This window comes from Anabas testudineus, chromosome 16 (genome assembly GCF_900324465.2).
Source record: "Anabas testudineus chromosome 16, fAnaTes1.2, whole genome shotgun sequence".
NCBI lineage: Eukaryota > Metazoa > Chordata > Actinopteri > Anabantiformes > Anabantidae > Anabas > Anabas testudineus.
Window position 1 is genome coordinate 14,845,265 of NC_046625.1, and position 19,242 is coordinate 14,864,506.

The 19,242-nt window shown below is 38.5% G+C and overlaps 2 protein-coding genes across 3 annotated transcripts; one reads left to right on the forward strand and one right to left on the reverse strand.

Moving 5' to 3' along the window:
- Positions 1 to 1,134: 1,134 nt before the first annotated feature.
- Positions 1,135 to 4,377, reverse strand: LOC113170211 (protein NDRG1-like). The gene is made up of 12 exons (XM_026372198.1): positions 4,327 to 4,377; positions 4,089 to 4,194; positions 3,592 to 3,712; positions 3,428 to 3,490; positions 3,263 to 3,323; positions 2,939 to 3,025; positions 2,592 to 2,648; positions 2,286 to 2,452; positions 1,981 to 2,080; positions 1,716 to 1,751; positions 1,569 to 1,620; positions 1,135 to 1,364 (listed from the first exon to the last, which is right to left on the reverse strand). Exons 1-12 carry the CDS (start codon positions 4,375 to 4,377, stop codon positions 1,135 to 1,137), a joined length of 1,131 nt encoding a protein of 376 aa, XP_026227983.1.
- A 6,674-nt stretch (positions 4,378 to 11,051) lies between these two features.
- On the forward strand, positions 11,052 to 18,143 carry LOC113168874 (protein tyrosine phosphatase type IVA 3). 2 transcript variants are annotated; one of them, XM_026369929.1, is made up of 8 exons: positions 11,052 to 11,491; positions 12,624 to 12,691; positions 13,807 to 14,290; positions 15,021 to 15,122; positions 15,323 to 15,415; positions 15,508 to 15,638; positions 15,770 to 15,844; positions 16,161 to 18,143. In XM_026369929.1, exons 4-8 carry the CDS (start codon positions 15,027 to 15,029, stop codon positions 16,276 to 16,278), a joined length of 513 nt encoding a protein of 170 aa, XP_026225714.1. In that variant the 5' UTR covers positions 11,052 to 11,491; positions 12,624 to 12,691; positions 13,807 to 14,290; positions 15,021 to 15,026; the 3' UTR covers positions 16,279 to 18,143. The 2 variants fall into 2 exon arrangements, with proteins under 2 accessions (XP_026225714.1, XP_026225715.1); XM_026369930.1 differs by lacking the exon at positions 11,052 to 11,491 and adding an exon at positions 11,744 to 11,870.
- Positions 18,144 to 19,242: the final 1,099 nt, after the last annotated feature.

A 19,242-nucleotide genomic window follows, 5' to 3' on the forward strand; every position in this document is an offset into this window, starting at 1 on the left:
GGCAAATATGACAAAGGAGGGTAAAAACATTTTAAACCAATTGTAGGTTACAGATTACCTCTTACTCTCTATGCTGTGCAGTAAATCCCACTGTACACTGCCGGTAGAACTTCTGATGTGCATTACAAATATATTTCCACTACTTAAAAGTGAACAATATGTGTTTGTGTTTAAATCAATAAAAATACAATATAATAGCTTAAACTGGATCCGATTTAGTAAATAAACAAAGAAACGAATTAATTGATTGAATTATGAATGAATGAATACTATGTAAGTGTTATGGACACAAGAGTGGTGCACAACTACTGATGATGTCCAGAGAACAGATAAAGTTAGAGAAGTTACAGAGCTCCATCTAGTGGACGAAAATAACATCTATCTATCTATCTATCTATCTATCTATCTATCTATCTATCTATCTATCTATCGATCTATCTATCTATCTATCTATCTATCTATCTATCTATCTGTACAGTTAGAATAAATAAGAAGTAGCTGATTTTTTTGTAGTAAAATGTTTAATCAAATATAACACAAGACATACTTACAAGTTTTAATGATTGAACTCAATGTAAAATGCTTTTACAGCAAAGATACAGGTTTGTTTAACAGAAAACTCACAAAGCAAGCCCAATTTTAAACACCTGAGAACTAAAATGTATAAATGTAACATAACAAACTGCAATTAATAATTAATAATGCACAGCTGCATATAAATGTAACAAACATTCCTACAGTTATGAACATCCAGTTTTCATACTAGGTAATACTGCATCTTCACATTTTGATTGATGATACTCATTATAAATAAATACGTCGGAGTTTTACATAGACGTGACAGCTTAAGGACTGAATTTTCATAGAATGCATAACATAGTAGGATGGGAAAGTAGATTATACAGTACAGGCCAAGATACACAGAGGACGAGGCTGAGGAGGGTGTAGGAAGAAATTGAGAGGGGTGAATGGATATGTGTAGACAGGATGGAGAGGGTTGGAAGTCACATGCTGTCCGGCCTGTGAACTTTAACTAGACATAGTGCAGATGAAAGGGCATGAATGACTGAACAAGGGTGGGACCTGATATAATGAGGTATTACTTGATTTAAAGGGATTAAGGTGGAGCACGCTTTAGCATGCCACTTCAGTGGACTTTGAGATGATCTGGTCCACATTACTGTTGGAAATGCTCTCCATGGAGACATCAGTGTTGTGACGTGTGCGCCCACGCTTTTCGTCTGAGTGTGTTTGGCCATGCTGCAGCTCGTTGGTGTGACTGCGGCTCCTAGAACCATCGAAGGACAAGAAGCTGGAGCTTGAGGTTGTCCGTGAGCGAAGTCTGGTCATGCTGGCACTGGACACTGGGGGAAAAGGAGAGACAGGCTTGTACTATTCTGCAGCAAAGCCCAATGGTAAAATGCTTCATAGTAATGTAATTTTCATTTTACATGACTACATGGATGACTGGTGATTTTTCTTACTGGTATAGCACAACAATTGTCCGGTGAACTGTGTGTACGTATGTGAAACCTACACAAACAAAAGGCTAATTAACAGTAACTTACTGTATCCCATGCCCTGGATAAAATATTTGAGCGCTTCAATCACTTTCGCGGGCTGTGGGGAGAAAGATGAAAACAATGAAAACACTGAACCAACACTGAACGTGAAAGACAGCAGAATACCTAACCCAAATATGTATGTCAGCGTACCTGATCCACCTGGGGAAGTCCTCCACAGTCTGCCATCTAGAAGAGCAAAGCATAAAACAGACGAGGCGTCAGGCTGTGGTCAAACCTCTACTGGTGTTAGGTCATTCCACTAACTTAACTTAAATCAGTTAAGTTAGTGAAACTGTTTTACCACAGTATCTATATTTAGTAGTTTCTCTACAATTTGGCACCTATGTTACATTATAAGCAATAATATGGATACACAAGTTTTGCATTCTTTATGATGTTTGGTTCGTCCAGCTACCTTGAGCAGTGTAGTGTTGGTGGGGTTGAGTTTAGCATTGCAGTCAACCACAACCTCTACAGCTGGAGAATTATCTCCCACAACCAGCAGAGTGGCACACCTACAAACCAAGAGGTACACAGAAACAGACTGACAAAGTGCACTTGAATGATGAGCAGGTAAAAGAAACAGACTTTGGGTTTGGGGGAATATTGTGCAAAGTTGAATTGAACTTTATATTACAGTCCAACCAAAACAACAATATAATTTAAAATAATAGGACTACTGGATGAAGTCAGTGCTTTAAGGTCTATTGTTAGACTAACTTGAGTGTCCTGACATTGATGTTTCCTCCAGGAACAGGTCGTTCCACCTCCAGAGTGTTGCGGTTGTTGTACGAGCGGAAGAACTGACTCACATTGGACTGGTTCATTGTCACTGAGATGTGGTGACGATAGGTAGCTATGAGGTCATGGTTTGTTTGAATCTCATGCTGCAAAACATCAGTTTAAAAGACAGTAAATTAGGCACCTGTGAGATTCCCTTTACCTAAATGTAAATATATATTTAAATTTTTATTAAGGTGCATCATTGGTTATAGTGGTCATTGCCAAAAAGGCATGTGAAATTACTTTTCCAAACAAGTGAGCGATGACTTGATCTGGAAGAGTGTGGGTCCATTCAGTGATCTATAATACACACAAAACATAGACACTATTATATACAGCTTTAATCACATAGGCTACTAGCCTAAACCTAGGGTGGTTTAACATCAACGCTGCCATTTCTTTTTTATGGAAAAGATATACTTTACAAATACAGTCAGTGTATTATCAATAAGTACATGCAGCTATACGTATATCAGCCATATATACTGTATATATACACATATTGATCTTGTTCAGTGTATAAAGTGATGGATCAGCACAAACATAACACATGTTGTCTACCTACAACATGTTTAGACAACCTTGTTTACCTTGTTTGCGACAGTATGCATTAATCCCTCAGAATTGGGGTTGATGTTGATCAGAACTAATCCATCCACCAGGTCAGGGTGATTCAGCTGCGCGTGCGCACACACACACACACACACACACACACACACACACACACACACACACACACACAAGGACATGATTTTTGGCAGTTATCTTATTTTGTGTTCATAGTAACATCATTGTGTTACTGTTGGACTAGAAGATCCCACCCTGGATTATAATTACATATATACACTGTGAGAGCTGCAACCAAAAAAACAAAAACAAAAACGTAAACTCAAACAAACAAGATCTGAGCTCACAGCAAATCTTGCCAGGATGTAGGCTCCTGCTCCAACTCCCAGTCCAATCACACTATGGATCCTGAAAAGCACATAGTCAAAAAGCTGATCAGTGAATGGTGGATGGTTAAAGCACAGTCCAATCAAAAGTATTATATTAACTGAGAGACCTCAAGAGTTTCTTACCCAAAGTGTGAGAGGACAGCAGGCAGTGCCTCAGATAACTGGTCCATAGAAGGGTAGGTATACCTGAGAGGTCAAAAGTCAATGTAACCATCAGTGTACATATAACAATAGACACATACTGAGTCGTGATATTTTAAATAGTGTTAATAGTAAAATCTACGGACGCATTAGGCAGAGTCTTGGCTCCAACATGTTGTCCTGGTGCCTCAACATGACAAACTGGGAGCTGTCGTGTGATTTCCTGCATGTCCATGTGGTTAAACAGAGTCTCGAAACAAGACTTGTCTATAAGAAGATAACAAAATCCCTGAATTAATACCATGCAACTGTCTCTGGAGTTACAAAAATGTGGTTCAAAATTAACTGAATTAATGAAACATGAGTTTAACAGAGTATAAGAAAGTAAGAAAACAACAAGAATAGAAGGTCCTTACGAGATTTACAATATTGAATTACAATTACTGTAAGACGTACAAGTTAGCTGAGATACTACATATTAAGGTATCGTAACAATGCATCATTACCTGTGACAGTACACATAGCTTGGATATAAATGTGTTTACCAATGGAATTAGTTTTTAAAATTCTGCTTCTTTGGTAAGGTTTCATATGTCATATCAGTGTTCAGACAATGATTGTCTAGGTAAGAGGTGAGACTTACGGTTTAGTCCAATGTCATGAAAGGTCAGAATGACAGGACGGTTCGCCTTTCGAGTGCCTGTCATGATGCAGTGCATATTTCCATACTGCGTCTCTACATGCTCCTCCTAAACCAAAAACACATGTTACCGTAAATACAGTGCACAGCTTTGTAGCCATGCAAAACTTTCATTGCAGCTGATAAAACTAATACATGTAACAGTGAATGTAGCCTAAAGGTGAAGCTCTGTTGTACTCACAGTGATTTGAGGCTCAAAGACAAAGTCACACTCGTTCGCCTCCAGGACCATTGCTTGCTGATGCAGAGCAGATGAGAACAGAAACAAAGGAAATGAGCAGCAGATGCAGAACAGTTGTCCTGTGTGTATTGTTGATCCTCCTTCTTCCTGAGGTAAATAAGTTCTTCTCCTAACTTGTATTTCTGGACATAACCAGTCGTTCAGTGAGTAATCACATGAGAGCAGTGCTGAGTGTTTGTTTGAGCTGCTTTATATATCCCCCAACACTGATCTGTCTCTAAGCCCTAACTCCAACTTGGCTCACATGTGGCCAAATGGCTTCTTTTTAAATCTAAGTCCAGAGCTGTCACTGTGGGAATTCCCTCAGAGACATCACTGGATTTCAACAGGGAATTAACCAGAACACCTACACAGCCAAAACATAGAGCTCACTTTGGAGTTTTAATGTATCTTCATGTAAATCTGACAAAATGTTTTCTGTCATTTGCTTTATACTTGGGAACATCAGTAAAAATCACAAGTAAAGCTTGTTTTGTTTTGTTTTTCCAGTGAGGCGTCATGGAGGAAATTCAGCCAAACCATGAGGTCTAATCTCAGCATACCATCTGTTTCTCACAGGCACTTCGCTAACCTTGACCCTCTGACAGCTAAAACAGTCGGCTATCTGATTTTGGTCATATAGTTCCAAACAGCGTCACAGCTCCTCCAGTCTGTAAATTTCACCATCTCCTTAACACCCAACAAAAAGCTTAACTGGTTAATTATGCACGATAGCCTCTTTTATTTGAGACACTGCCAGGGAAAACCTGGCAACAATCTTTTAAAGCAGTTTTTAAGAGAAATCCTGATAAATCTTGGATGATTTGGTGACTTGCATATTAAATATATAGCGATGTTACATTTAATTGGAAGTAAAAAACATTATAAGTGATGAGGTAAAAGTTTGAAATCATTAAAATGACAATGTTCTTTTTTAAAAGCTGATTTTCAAATTATTTCAAATGAATATTATCAAATTGATCAGAAATACACTGTAGACATTGTTAATATTGCAAATGACTTGTAGATGGAAACTATTCCATTAAAGGAATTTTTACATAAATTTACAAACATCTATCATCATTTGTGTTTGTTAATGCAAGTTTATTGATTTAAAAGGACAACTCATTATTGGAAAACCAATAATTCCTCTATGGATCCAAACTATGTGCTTATTACTAGTTTAGAAACAATCAGCGTCTCCATGAAGTGTTACCAGGGTGCAGGTGAATGTTTTTTTGTTTTGTTTTGTTGGATTATAGATTGAACTGTCTTAATCTATTTTATTTTCTTGGAAAGGTTACTTATTCACACTCATAATAACATGTGGTACGATGGAATGAACATGTCAGTCAAATATTGAAAACTAAATATTAATGAGTGCTCCCTTTTAAACATATAGTCTTCAGCAACTGTTCATGAGCGTGCACATTTCCTTTCTCTCCCATACTGAGAAAAACTTGTGACAGGTCGACTGGACAGTAGCAGGTGGACTGTGCATCAGACGGTAACAGCTGGTTGAGTGTAAAACCAGCAGACTGACCTTCTTTAAGACATAATGCCACCACTGCCTTGGAGACACACATCTAAGCAAGCTGTGTTTGCAGGAGGTTTAATCCATTTATTGGTGGCTAAGGAGCAGAGGGCAGCAGATGGGTTTTACCCAGCTTCACGTCAGTCTGAAGCCATTTTAACATCATTCTAACCCTGAGTAAGCTTCGGCCTGCTAGCCCATTTCTCTGTACTTTGGCATGTATTTTGTGTTTTGTGCATTTTAATTTGATTCATGTGTCACCTAGTGTACATGGCATGAAAAGTTCCTTTACAATTTGTTTGTATTACATACATTTAGCTGAAAATAGAAATCTGTATGTTATGTTACCTCGTTGTGTCTCAGTGCTATGACCTTATATTTGAGTTTTTACATGGGTTACATGTAGATTTTTTTAAGAGAAGAGCGATTCTGCAAAGCAAAAATTTAACTTTGTAGTTGGCAAAGCACGTATTACTATTAATGTTAACAAGGTTCGATTCAAGCTTCTCAATAAACGATGTGACAATGAACATGCACAACATGCACTCTCTCTATGTTCTCTATCTCTGTATATTACAGTTAATGAAAAAAATATGTGGAGCGCATACAACATTTGTCATAATTAAATCAACACATTTGTAGTAAAAGTAAATGTTGACAATATTCACATACTCCCCTATTCTTACAACCTGTAAACAAGATACTTTTTCCTTTGCCTTATATTGTATTATCACAGGTGCTGACCAATCCCTTAACACAAACTCTGCGTTGTTGTGTCACATCCCACGAGTGTCCACTAGATGGAGTTTCATGCCAACTTTCTGCATGAACTTTGTTGTGCTTCATATTTTTTATTACTATATCAAACTGTGTATATATTTTGGTATAATAAAATCAGTTTAACTCTGAGAGTATTGCAAAATAGTTTGAATTTCACAGTATTTAAAGCTTAATCATATGTACAGGGTGACTGAGTTATGGTTCAGATGATCTAAAGTTTGGATGAATCTTATTCCAGGTCAACAACTATTCGTGTTTGTGTACTAACATGTTAAATTTGGAGCATTTCTGGTCTGAGATCCCACATGGCCGCGTTAATCTTCCAAAACAGAAGGGATGGACAGTGAGATGGAAACTGAGTTCTGAAAGCCAGAACTCTCAGCATGTGCTGAAGTGATTGCTGAGTATCGACTTGTAGCCTCCTAAATAAGCCCCTGCACATATGCTGAGGACATTTTGTGCTGTGGACCACTGCAAATCTCATCACTTCACTCCAGGGCCCCAGAATTGCATGTGCATATACAAAATATCTGTTATGGTAAAGTTGTATTGTCATGCAGATAAGTAGTTGTCAAGGCAACCACTTGGTGTGCAGGTGAAAGTCCTGCTGTCCGACTCTCAGCTTTCAAAACACTCTAATTATACCCACAGCAGCTGCTGCCCCTTGCCACATGCTTGACTGTCTGTTTTATTGTTTTTTTATAGTGCGCGTGTGTGTGTTTGTGTGTGTTATGTTTAGGATTTTCATCTGAACATTGTTCTGTGACTATCTGTATGTCTGTGTGTGACTTGTCCTATGGTATAAGCATGTTTCTTTCAAGCTTATGTGCAAAAACACACTGGTCTTTGCATGTATGTTGCGTTATTTTCATAACCATGTGGTATTTGCTTGATGAAGAAGAATTTTGTTTCGTTAATTTGAAAATAAAATTTTTGGAACATTTGCACACTGATAGGCCACATGGACATACATGCCACATGTGAAATTAAGCTCTATTTGGAAGTCAGTAACATTTATACTTCATATGTGAAACAGGAAACGTCAGCTTACATGTGTGTACAGTAGAAGACGAAACTGGTGGGATTCTGCTTCCTTTTCATATCCAGTTTCTTCCTAGTTGCTCAGGGAATTACAGAGTATTTCACACTGCTTTAGGAGTAGTGCGTCTGAGTTACAGAGTTACAAACTACTCCAGGGGAGGGGATGAGCGTAAAGACTGGAAAGGTTAACTTAGCCTGCACTTTCATTTTATCAATAGCCTCTTATTTATCAAAAAAACACAGAACCAAGCTTGTTCTATGTACACTTATGTAGCTGTCAATGGTGGATTTAAGAAAGACTGGCATCACTTCTTATTTGTTTCTAGGTAAAAATAGGCTCTAGATTTTCTTCTGTAAATCTAGAGCTGTAATCTGTAGTTGAACAACAATTGTAATAATACTGTAGTAATGGCATTGGAAGAACTACAATTAGTAATAACAGTGCAACATAGATGGCTGAGTTATGTGTTCTGGTCATATCAACAAAAGGTCGCTCAGTTTGTTTGATTTCTTCTCTTTCTTTCTTTCTTATGTTTAAATTTGTGAGACACAAATACATCAGGGGTGAGACAAGTACTGTAGCTCCTGAGCCAGATTAGAACTCCTCAACGGAGGTGATAGGAGGTTTAAATAGCGCCAATCATTGCATAATGCCAGAAATAGCTTACCGAGAAGAATCTAGTTCAACAGCAACATTCAGTGAAGCACATAAACAATAATTAACTAATTAGCACAAAACCCTTACAAATAGGAGAGCAGTGCCAGTTCTATGTCTATGTCTTAATGCACTTTCTCTTTCATTTTATTATCTCCAGCAACAAACATACTGTGACTGCAGCACCTGTCTCTGCTCATGGGCCATAAACACTAATATTTAGTCACAATTGAGTAATATTTTGAATTTTTATAATAATAATAACAATAATAATAATTTTAAAGATATTTTTGTATGCTGGACTAATCCTATCATTTTTCATTCTTGACAGTCAAATAGTGAATTACTTAGTAGAAACTAGTTGTACCCATATGCAACACATTATTTTAAGAAACTCCTCCCCACAGATGTACTCACACTGACAAGATCTGAAGTGAACAACGTGTTTCACTTGACTCAAGAAGACATAACGGTCTTAGCTGACCTATCAGTGAGAGTTATTACACTGAATGGTTTGATATGAGAAAACAAGGCAATAAATTATCATAGTTCTACTTTAGTTCAACTCTGGCAGGTACAATAAGACTGGGCATGAGTATTTGAATTATCATGATCGTTGAAATCTGCATTGTTTGGTTGATTAAAATAAGGCTCGAGGACTTCCTTGGCATCTCCTTACAGTCACGGTAAAAGAATTCAGTGCAGTCTTTGCAGGTCAGCCCGTTGCTTTCATAAAACTGTGAGAGAGATCACATGAATGCCAGCTGAGGGCTGACCTACAAGGTGTCAGCTCACATTTCCAGAAACCATTGCAGCAACCATGTTTAGGTCAGTGAACTGCTGATCAAAACAGATGGTCACTTTTGAGCCGACTGTTCCACACAAGGATCAGAGGAGGCCATGACCAGAAGGAAAGGTGGAAAACCTGCAAGAGGCAGAGGAGGCATGAGATCTCAGATGTATATTAATTTGATTCATAACATAAAAATTTGTTAGTATGTGTATGCAACACATACTAAAAGTATTCTGATTAGTTTATACTGTAGATACTATAGGAATTCAACCCTGCAGTTTCCCTGATGCAACATGAAAAGTGAACCATAAACCAAAATGCAAAAACTGTTACTCAATCTTCTCATAATATCAATCAAAAAAAAAAAAAATCAACAAATATCTCACCTGAGGAGTCTGGATGAATCTGGACAAAACATCTGTTTGGAACTGGTCATTTGCTGCTCTGTAACACAGCAGCTAACTGCAAAAGACAAAACGACGTGTTAAAATGCTGCTAGAAGTGACTCACAGACACCCTAACCCTTTTGAATGATACTAAAATGTTGGGAAATGAGCAGAAATGCTGGTGCTGCAGTGACAGTGAGGGACTGTGGTGTAAAATTTAAACTTTATAACTTAAACAACATCTTTAAATATATGACATATGTGTCTACAGTATATTCTATCGATACCTGTACTGTCTAGTGTATCCTTAGGCTACATATTGTCTGAACTGTGGTGTTATTTTTGTTTCCATCTTCTTCTTTCTGAGGCTCTATGTCTGTCTAACTGTCCCTTTGTGTTTGGAACCTGCTAATCACCACTGGTGGCTATATTTACTCTTGTTATCAGAGTAATAAAAGGTGACAGGTCACCATAATGAAAATAGGATGGGATAACACTATGATACAGACAATTAAGCATTAGCCAAATAGTTGTCACCGTGATGCATGCAATAAACACCACACACTCCCACGATTACTACAGTGTGATAGGGTGGGTGTGGTTTTTAATGTAATGAACTGGAAAGAGTTCATGGACTGCAAAAGCTAATATTAGCTAGTAAGAGGTGTTTTACAAAGCTCCATGTGTGGGAGAACAGTCATGTTAACCCCTACTCAAAGTGACTGATAGTGAGGTGAGGCCCCAGCATGCTGTGCTTTAAAAGGTCTGTGGCTCTGACTACCTTGTGACTCTCTGGACTCACATATCCATAACGTAACCTTGTAAACAAACTGGATAATGCAGCTTAAATATGAATTCTGAAAAAAAGTTGCTTGGGTTTCCTGGATGCCTGTTGTCTTGGCTTTATGCAGTGTTTTGAGAGACAGTAGCTCAGTTGGTGGAGCAGGCATCTACGAACCCCAGGGTCAATAGTTCCAGCTCCTCCTGGCCACATTTCAAATTGTCCTCGGACAAGACGCAGAAATCCCGTAGTAGCACCGACATGTAATGTCTGGCAGCTGTCCAGAAACAATTCCCCTAAGGCGATGAAGAAAGTATGTCATCATTATTATTGTTATCACTTATGGAGAAAGTTAATTCCCTGAACACAAACTCAAAGGTATGACTTGCCCAATCCGCCTGGTATCTCATAAGACCATCTATTTTTAGTAGTTTGAGGGAGGGGAAGAAGGAAGAGGGGGAAGCAAGGAAAAGGTGATAAGGACCTGATAGATGTGTCATAGCAGAAAACAACAACGTCACGCGTTTTATTAGTTTTACTTGAGGAGTAACCAAACTACAAACACCGATCAGCATTTATTATGTCACCGTGAACTGTACTGTGTGATTCCCTGACTGACCCGCCTCACTATCGGCCCATAGGAAGAGTGAGGAGAGGATGGAACGGGGCCTCCTCTCCCCACCAAGTGCCTGCTGGAACAGGCGAGAGAGAAAGCAGTAGAGTGGATGAGAAGAAGGAAAAAGAGGAGGGGGGGTGGCTCTCTCTCTAAGAGCATTAGAGTGTTCTGGTGGTGACAGGGCTGTCAGGGTCAGATGGCTGCTCAGCCTGATTAGACCAGCTCACAGCAGATCCTCAGCCCAGCTCACTGCACTGCTACAGCGAGGTAGAGCTGCCATCGGGCACATGTAGTTCTCCACGGCGAGCGACAGGCAGAGAGGGACAGGGTGAGGTGGTGGATGTTGCAGCCTTACAGTTGTGCAGAGCTACAGGTTGTTGCAGAAAGACTTCACTTTCTGCCACTTCAAAACCAGATACATCAGCTTTCAGTAAAGGAGTGAAGAGTGAGTGAAAGGGACTGAACACAGGTGGACGTTACTGTGGCAACACCGCAGAAGAGCTGATGTTTGGCCTGAACTTGGTGATGATACTCTAAGCGGTAAGGAGACACATTTGAAAAATATTGCACTTGTGCAGCTGTAATAGAAATAATAATAGTAATCAAACCAAAGTCACAGAACTTCACTGGTGGAAGCAGAGTTTAAGAGACAGAGGTGCACTGGAGGCATCGGAGACTGTTGTTTCCACAAAAAATGTGATGTGTCATAGAATCAGCTGCTAGTATAGATACAGCTATAAATACAGCTGCAGGTATTCAGTGTCTACAGGGGTTTACTATAACAGGCAGGCAGTTGGTGGCATGTCAGCGCTCACACTGTTGCAGGCTTGCTGCTGCTGCTGCTTCTGCAAGAGTTTGGTGTAACTCCCAGGCAGTGGTTTGGGAATTTCCCGGTTAAATAGCCAAGCCGTTCACTGAGGTAAGAGAGGAGACTATATACTGAATAAAATGTAATTTTCCAAATAATTAATACTGAAATATTTTAGATTTAACAAATTTAACACGTCTTTCCTTCCGGAGTGACTTGTGATGTCTCCTAAGAGAACCTTGTCTGTATTGAAAGCGGTGGAGGTGAACTACTGTACTGTAACAGGATTAAACTTATTTGAGGCTACTACTAACGTGCCTTGTAGTCGTCTTTACCAACCTACAGGCTTACTGTGTTTCATTCAGCCTTACTCTGGAGGTACTGTAGGAAAGTCTGGCAACCTAACCCGGCTCTAAAATAATATTGAGATCCATTTTTAACTCCTTTGGGTCCTGACCCAGCCGGCGACAGGGAAACAGCCAGGCAGGCGACAACACACCTGTTTTTACCAAACCAAACTGAAGGTACCAGGGAAGATCAGCTTTACAGTTTTAATTGGAATTACTGCTACTGTCTAGCCATTTCCTTCCTTTTTCCTTCTTTGTTTTTTGTCTTTTTTGCCTCCAGTTGCTTATCATAATATAAGTTAGTATATAAACTTGATTTCTGACACTTTAGAGCTATTTCAGTTTTTAGTTGATTTTTATCGTGTCTCAGTTTTATTTTTGTTGTGCTTCAGTCACATAGAGCTTTAAACGCAGAACAAGATTATTTCTCTGAACTTACATAGTGTTTTCTTTTTTTACATTTTCAATCGACTGAATGGAAAACGATTGACCTCTATCCCGGATTGGTGCAACACAGGATGATTTGCTAATTATAGAGTCATTATATAGTCAACAACCTGGAATAGACTGCACTCATCTGGAAGGGTGAGTACGTTGGTGTGTGATTATGAAGCATGTGAGTGTGCTGTCAGGGCTGAGGTGAAGAGGTGAAAACAGATTACCCATACTGCCTCTGGTCTTTCCCTGGTTGTTTGTCTGGATGTTTGGGCAGCTCAGTGGGTGAAGGTGTTTCCCTCTCTACGTCTGCTACTGTCAAATGGTAAAATAAGCTAGGTTTTAAGTGAGCATTTTTTAATGAGCCACTATCACATCCAGGGATGATGGTATATAACTGACCTGTGTCACCGACCTGTGTCAAGTTGCCTTTTGAAGCAACATGTTTATTTCTTTGTCCATCACTTGTCCTTTCACCACTTCAGGTGGATTAAAAGGGAAGATAATACAAAATTGGCTCCTTTTGCCACATAGCCATATACAGTATATAAGCCACCTAGACTAGGTGAAACAGAAAACTACTTTTTACATTTTGTTCAGTTTTTTTTTTACAGACCAAATTGAATTGAGTTTCTCTTGCACAGGCTAATCTAATACATTTTTTTTTTTATTTTGTGAGCCAGACCATATATTAGATTTTCTAGCTCATGATGCATCAGTCATCTGTTTCCCAGGTTTCTTATCCATTTCATCTGAACACTTTTACAGAACTTTTGTCTGTTCAAGTTGCTTGTATTGCTTATTCCCAAAAAATTCTTTCACAGTTTTCAATGCACTTACATAAATCACTATTCTTTTCAATCCAATCCACTAATGAGATACTATTTGATTATAAGTCCCTTAGAATAAAAGCCTCCTTCACTGTTACTCACATGTTTCATTGTGCCTAAGAGCCACCATTATGAAAATTATTATTATAAAAATGCCAGTGATGGTGATAATGTTTTAAAAATGAAGCATTACGACTAAAAAAAGTTGTTTCACCAAGCAAATCTTAGATTCGTAGATATGTAAGGAGTGTGCATTCTTGCTAACTGTGTCATCTCGTAAGTTAAGTCCTGATTACAATATTATGTGACCTCACTTTAACAGTTTCTGGATATCTGCATCTAATGTTGAACTTGTGAAATCTTGTTGGTAAATCTGTTTTCATTGCTCTGGAAGTTGAACATTTAACCAGTTTATATATCTGTTTATTTCTTTAGAACCGCCGGTTGATGGAGTTTTTGCGGCAGAGTGGTGACTACTGCCACGCCCAACACATTTAGACACCACCTGGGATGAAGCTGCAATATGCAGTCCTGGGACGCTGAGCCCTGAACGACCACTGGCATTTGCCCTCTGAAACCAGCCAGCTCATGGGGTAACAAGTGGAGCCCTGACACTGCAAGCTTACTGCAGAGAGAGAAGGCAAGAGAGAGCAAGTTGAAAAAGATAAACAGACTGGACAATCAGGGACATTGACAGAAAGAGACGAACACAGCTTTGGTTGACGCAATGTAGCCTCCTGGACTTTTGGGCACAGTCAACTGATGGGATAAAACAGTGAAAACAACAGGACGTCAGAATTAGGAAAATACATTATACATTTTTATAAACAGAAAGTTCAACAATAAACAGGAAGTTCAGAAACACGTGGAAAGGTCATACACTTTGAAGACGAAGCAGCTGCTACAGCTGGAGATAAAGGTGAGGTGTGACTGGTGATGGAGCAGCATGTTTTAACCTGTGCACTTTACTTAAATATATCACCTACCCCATTTTTACTGGTCATTTAGGGCTTCATATAAATATACATTAATATATTACATATATTAAAAAGTTGTTGTAACAACAATAACACAGGTGACATTGAAATCTGAAAATAATCTACAATACAATAATATAGATGAATGACGCTTATCTTCTTTGTCATATCAGCACAACAGGAGACGTTCTGATGTTCAGACAGCAGGTGCCACACAATTAACAGCTGAATTTTAGTTTAAACCTGAAATCCATGTTTGATTGTGTTTGGGTAACACTGACGAAAAACATGAGGTCCCCAAATTCATTGTACAATACCAATAAGAATGATGAATACACGTTGCACTTTGTGAGGAAGAGGACGATCAATCACACTCTGTGCACTGTCGGAGTCTTGAGAAGAGTTTTAATCAGGCAAATAAATGAAAACACCTGTGAGATGTTAGTTTCCCATTCTTGGAAACAGCCTTTTTCTCTTTCTTGCTGAGAGTTAGATTAAAAGATTAACAACAGTTCTTTCTGTATGCGGCTTGTGAAGCTGGAGCCACAAGCTGGGTAGCGTTGCATATATAAGAAACTGTTTTGCTTGACCTGCACATTAGCTTCATATGTGTTTGATAGCTTTATGTGTGCTGATGTGTAAACAAATTTCAATTTTAATTTGTGTTTACAGGCCATCATGAACCGTCCGGCTCCAGTGGAACTGTGCCACAAGAACATGAGATTCCTTATCACACACAACCCGACAGACAGCACACTCAGCTCCTTCATAGAGGTAAGGAACATCTGTGATTAACATTAATACACCGAAGAGCTTCATAAAGATAGAATACATATATGAACTAAAGATTGTATGTATTTTTCTGTTGCTGATGACATATACACTAAAAATACTACTAGACATAAATGTAATTTAATTGATCTATTTGTGTTTATTAATTAAAAATCTTCCTCCAACACTGTTGTCCCTTCCAGGATCTGAAGCATTACGGTGCCACCACGGTGGTTCGAGTCTGTGACATCACATATGATAAAACTCGACTTGAGAAAGACGGCATTACTGTCGTGGTGAGGAAACAACCAACAAATAAGCCATTTCTACTCTAAATCATTTTTGGGACAAAATGTAGAGCCGCAGAGGTTCTCTGCTTGTCTCTCAGGATTGGCCCTTTGATGATGGAGCCCCGCCCCCCAGTAAGCTTGTCGATGATTGGTTGAGTCTGCTGAAGAAGAAGTTTCAGGAGGATCCAGGATGCTGCGTGGCTGTTCACTGTGTGGCGGGTCTGGGAAGGTAGGAGACACTAGAAGACAAAACAGTAGCTGTAACATCTATTTTGTTTGTTAAGATGCAGACATGTACTGTCATTGTGGAGACATCAGACTCAGTGGTTGTGTGTTTTTTGACATTATGCATTCACACAGAGCTCCAGTCCTGGTTGCTCTTGCTCTGATAGAGAGTGGGATGAAATATGAAGACGCTATTCAGCTAATCAGGCAGTAAGTACCAATTCTATACCACACAGCAGAAGACATAATAGAAAGCACGGCATAAACATATACAACCATTCAGAATGTCCTGAAAAAGAAAGAAACCACTGGTGTACCCATCTTAGGAGCAGGGTGAATCAGAGCTGTGGAGAGAAGTATTGTCTGCTAATTTCCAGAGAAATGCATCTAACAAAACAAATGTGGATGAGCTTTGTTCTTCTTAATTAATTTGTAACCTTCTCAGTAGGACGGCAGAAAACAGGATTAGACATGAAGAAGAGCACTGTGTCTTTTAATTAATTGGTTTGTGTCTTTTATAATTCAGGAAACGCCGTGGAGCCATCAACAGTAAACAGCTAACCTACCTGGAGAAATACCGATCCAAACACAGACTCCGCTTCAAAGACTCTCACACACACAAGAACAAGTGTTGCACCATGTAAAAACACACACACACACTTGCTCGAACACACATACTCAGACGTCTTGCACCCCTCAGAAATTGCTCTCAGGAATCCAACCATTCAAGCCTTGTGTTGCTGTCACAGTAAAATACTGTACCCACATCATAATAATTCATAATTTCTGAAAATTTGAATCCATATTTCTTATCATTTAAAGATTGTTTTATTGGGATGTTTGCTTCATTATATAGCTTAGACTGAAGAATGCTGGATGAGATAAATGAAAGATAAGACAAAAAATATGTTTTGTAGCTAATTGTTTAGACATATCTGTTTGTTGGCAAAGACATAAACTTGGGTCACGATCACTGAACTAATCACATGAAATAAAATCCATGCTAGGATTGCACAGGGACACATTTGGTGTAGATCTGATCTAAGATGCTCTCTGATCTCTGATGTTTTGGCCTTTAAAGCCTTAAGTGATAACTAATTTGTGAGAATACCATTGAACAGTCAATGCTTTGTACAAATGTGGTACAGTATGTGTTTTTAAGATTATGTCATGGCATATAACATCCCTTAAAGAAAGTGTTTCAAATTTGACAAACTAGAAAGTAAAAAATATAAATATTTTAGTATGTCAGTGCTTTTGCTATTAATCAGTATCAGTCATCTAAATTGCCATTTGTCCACAATCACTGAGAAAATCAATGTGCACAATGCTACATGGTCAACATCATGCCTTCATTTAGCTTTGGCACCGGCACAGTTTTAATTTTACTTCATACACTTCGCTCAACTGTTTACATATGTGTGTGCATTATGTTTTGTCCTCCCGACTGACATGGAGGAAAATGTAGGCTATGTGTTAGCAGCAGCAGATTCCAAGAGAAAGAAATTTAAAGATATATGAGAGTTGTAAATGATAATCAAGGGCTCTGTAACGCTTAGAAGATAATCACTCCTCTTTCTGACTGATTACAACAATGAACAAAGAACATTAAGTCATCTATGGTTTCATATTTGTTTTTTATAATCATGCGGTCAGTATTTGATGACGCTAACCAACCACTCAGTTTAAGTAATAAGATAAATTCAGAGATTAGACAAATTTTATCACAAATGTTGTTGTGCATCCTCACATGTTTTATACATTACACTTTCTGACACATATTTTATCAGGGGATGGAGTTTACTCATTTTTACTCTTCCTGAATGATGCATGTAAACAAATGCTTCTGTTTTTCAATCTTTATTTCTGATGAGAGAGCATGCACTTTTAGTAGGTTGCTTGCTGATGATGGCCTCCTTATCATCTTTATATTGTAAAAAAACCAAAAAACAAATCTGCAAACTCCATTTGCAGAAAGGTTGGGACTTTTAAAATGCAATAAAAGCTAAAATCTATGATTAGTCAGTTCACTTGAAGCTTTATTTATCTGACAAAAGTACAAAGTAAGCATTTTCAGTGTTTTCACGACCAATTTTATTTTGCAAATACCTGCAAATTTAGAATTTGATGACTGCAACACACTGAACACGCACGTTGGGACAGAGGCAACATAATTCTGTTGGTGGCATTTTTAGAAAAAGTCCCAAGTTTGGTGGTAATGTTGTTTATTCACAAACTGATGTCCTGAACAACAGTTTGGGAGAAAGAAAGTAGAGCAGGTGGTGTAGAGTAACAAGGGTAAGAGGGTTTACCATCTTTACATGAAAGCTTGTTCATATAATGTGTGTGTGTGCTTGTTTGAATATGTGTATGAGCGTGTGTACTTCTTTAACTATTGCTGATCAATTAAACTGGCCTCAGCTGGCATTTTTAAAATGCAAAAATAATGCTGTAAATGTATGTATGTCTGTAAATTTCTGCATTGTCTAATAAAGGTTTTGTCACTGTCCCTCTATATCTCAATGGTTGTTGTCAGTTCTTGTTAGGTTCGAATTTTCTGGAAATTAAAAAACACAAAACCACAAATATGCAGTGCATCCATCCATTTGTTATGTTACGGTCATATTCCAAAATTGATTAAATGCATAGTTATCCTCATAATGCTATGAAAATGGCTCATAATGTCAAAGTGAAAATTTATGTTTAAAGTCTTTGCAAATTTATTAAGAAGAAAGAAAAAATCACATGTACATAAGTCTTTGCCATGACACTCAAAATTGAGCTCTGGTGCATCTTGGTTCCACTGATCATTCTTCAGAAACATCTTGTTTAGAGTCCACTTGTGGGAAAATCAGTTGATAGACATGATTTGGAAAGGCATACACTCGTCTATATAAGGTCTCACAGGTAACAGGGTAGGTCAGAGCAGGAACCAAACCGTGAAGTCCAAGATGAAAACCTGTCCCAGAGCACTCTGGACCTCAGACTGGGGCGACAGATCATCTTTCAAATGGACCCTAAGCACACAGACAAGATAACAAAGGAGTGACAATGGGACAACTCTGTAAATTTGTCTTCAAAGGCACTCAGCCAGAGCCCAGACTTGAACCCGATTAAACATCTCTGGACAGAATATGGCTGTGCACCGACAATCCCCATCCAATCAGATGGATCTTGAGAGATAGTGCAAAGAAGTATGGAAGAAACTGCCCAAAAATAGGTCCCAAGCTTGTAGCATCATACTCAAAAAGACTTGATGCGGTAATTGGTGCCAAAGATGATTTAGCAAAGCATTGAGTATTGAGTAGTAGCTTGAGTAGCTTGAGTATTAAGCTCTGAATACTTATGTACATGTGATTTCTGTAGTTTTTTATTTTTAATATTGTGGCAAAGATTTCAAACAAACATCTTTCACTTTGATATTATGGATAATTTATGGTAGAATTTTGAGGAAAATAAAAAATGTAATTCATTTAAAAAAACTGTTGTAACTTAACAAAATGTGAAAAAAGGTTAAGAGCTGTGAAAAACTCTGGATGCACTGTAGTTCCCTTTTGCGCCGCAGTAACGACCTCCCGCCGCAGAGGGCGCTATGTGCCGCAGCACCT

What these genes read in the sequence shown, in the direction of transcription:
- LOC113168874 (XM_026369929.1), top strand. Translation starts at nt 15,027, where the DNA reads ATGAACCGTCCGGCTCCAGTGGAACTGTGCCACAAGAACATGAGATTC. An exon ending in CACTCAGCTCCTTCATAGAG is followed by an intron (nt 15,123 to 15,322) that starts GTAAGGAACATC and finishes TGTCCCTTCCAG; the next exon opens with GATCTGAAGCATTACGGTGC. An exon ending in TGTGTGGCGGGTCTGGGAAG is followed by an intron (nt 15,639 to 15,769) that starts GTAGGAGACACT and finishes GCATTCACACAG; the next exon opens with AGCTCCAGTCCTGGTTGCTC.
- LOC113170211 (XM_026372198.1), bottom strand. Translation starts at nt 4,377, where the DNA reads ATGGTCCTGGAGGCGAACGAGTGTGACTTTGTCTTTGAGCCTCAAATC. An exon ending in TCATGACATTGGACTAAACC is followed by an intron (nt 3,713 to 4,088) that starts GTAAGTCTCACC and finishes ATCTTCTTATAG; the next exon opens with ACAAGTCTTGTTTCGAGACT. An exon ending in CCAACACTACACTGCTCAAG is followed by an intron (nt 1,752 to 1,980) that starts GTAGCTGGACGA and finishes TTGCTCTTCTAG; the next exon opens with ATGGCAGACTGTGGAGGACT.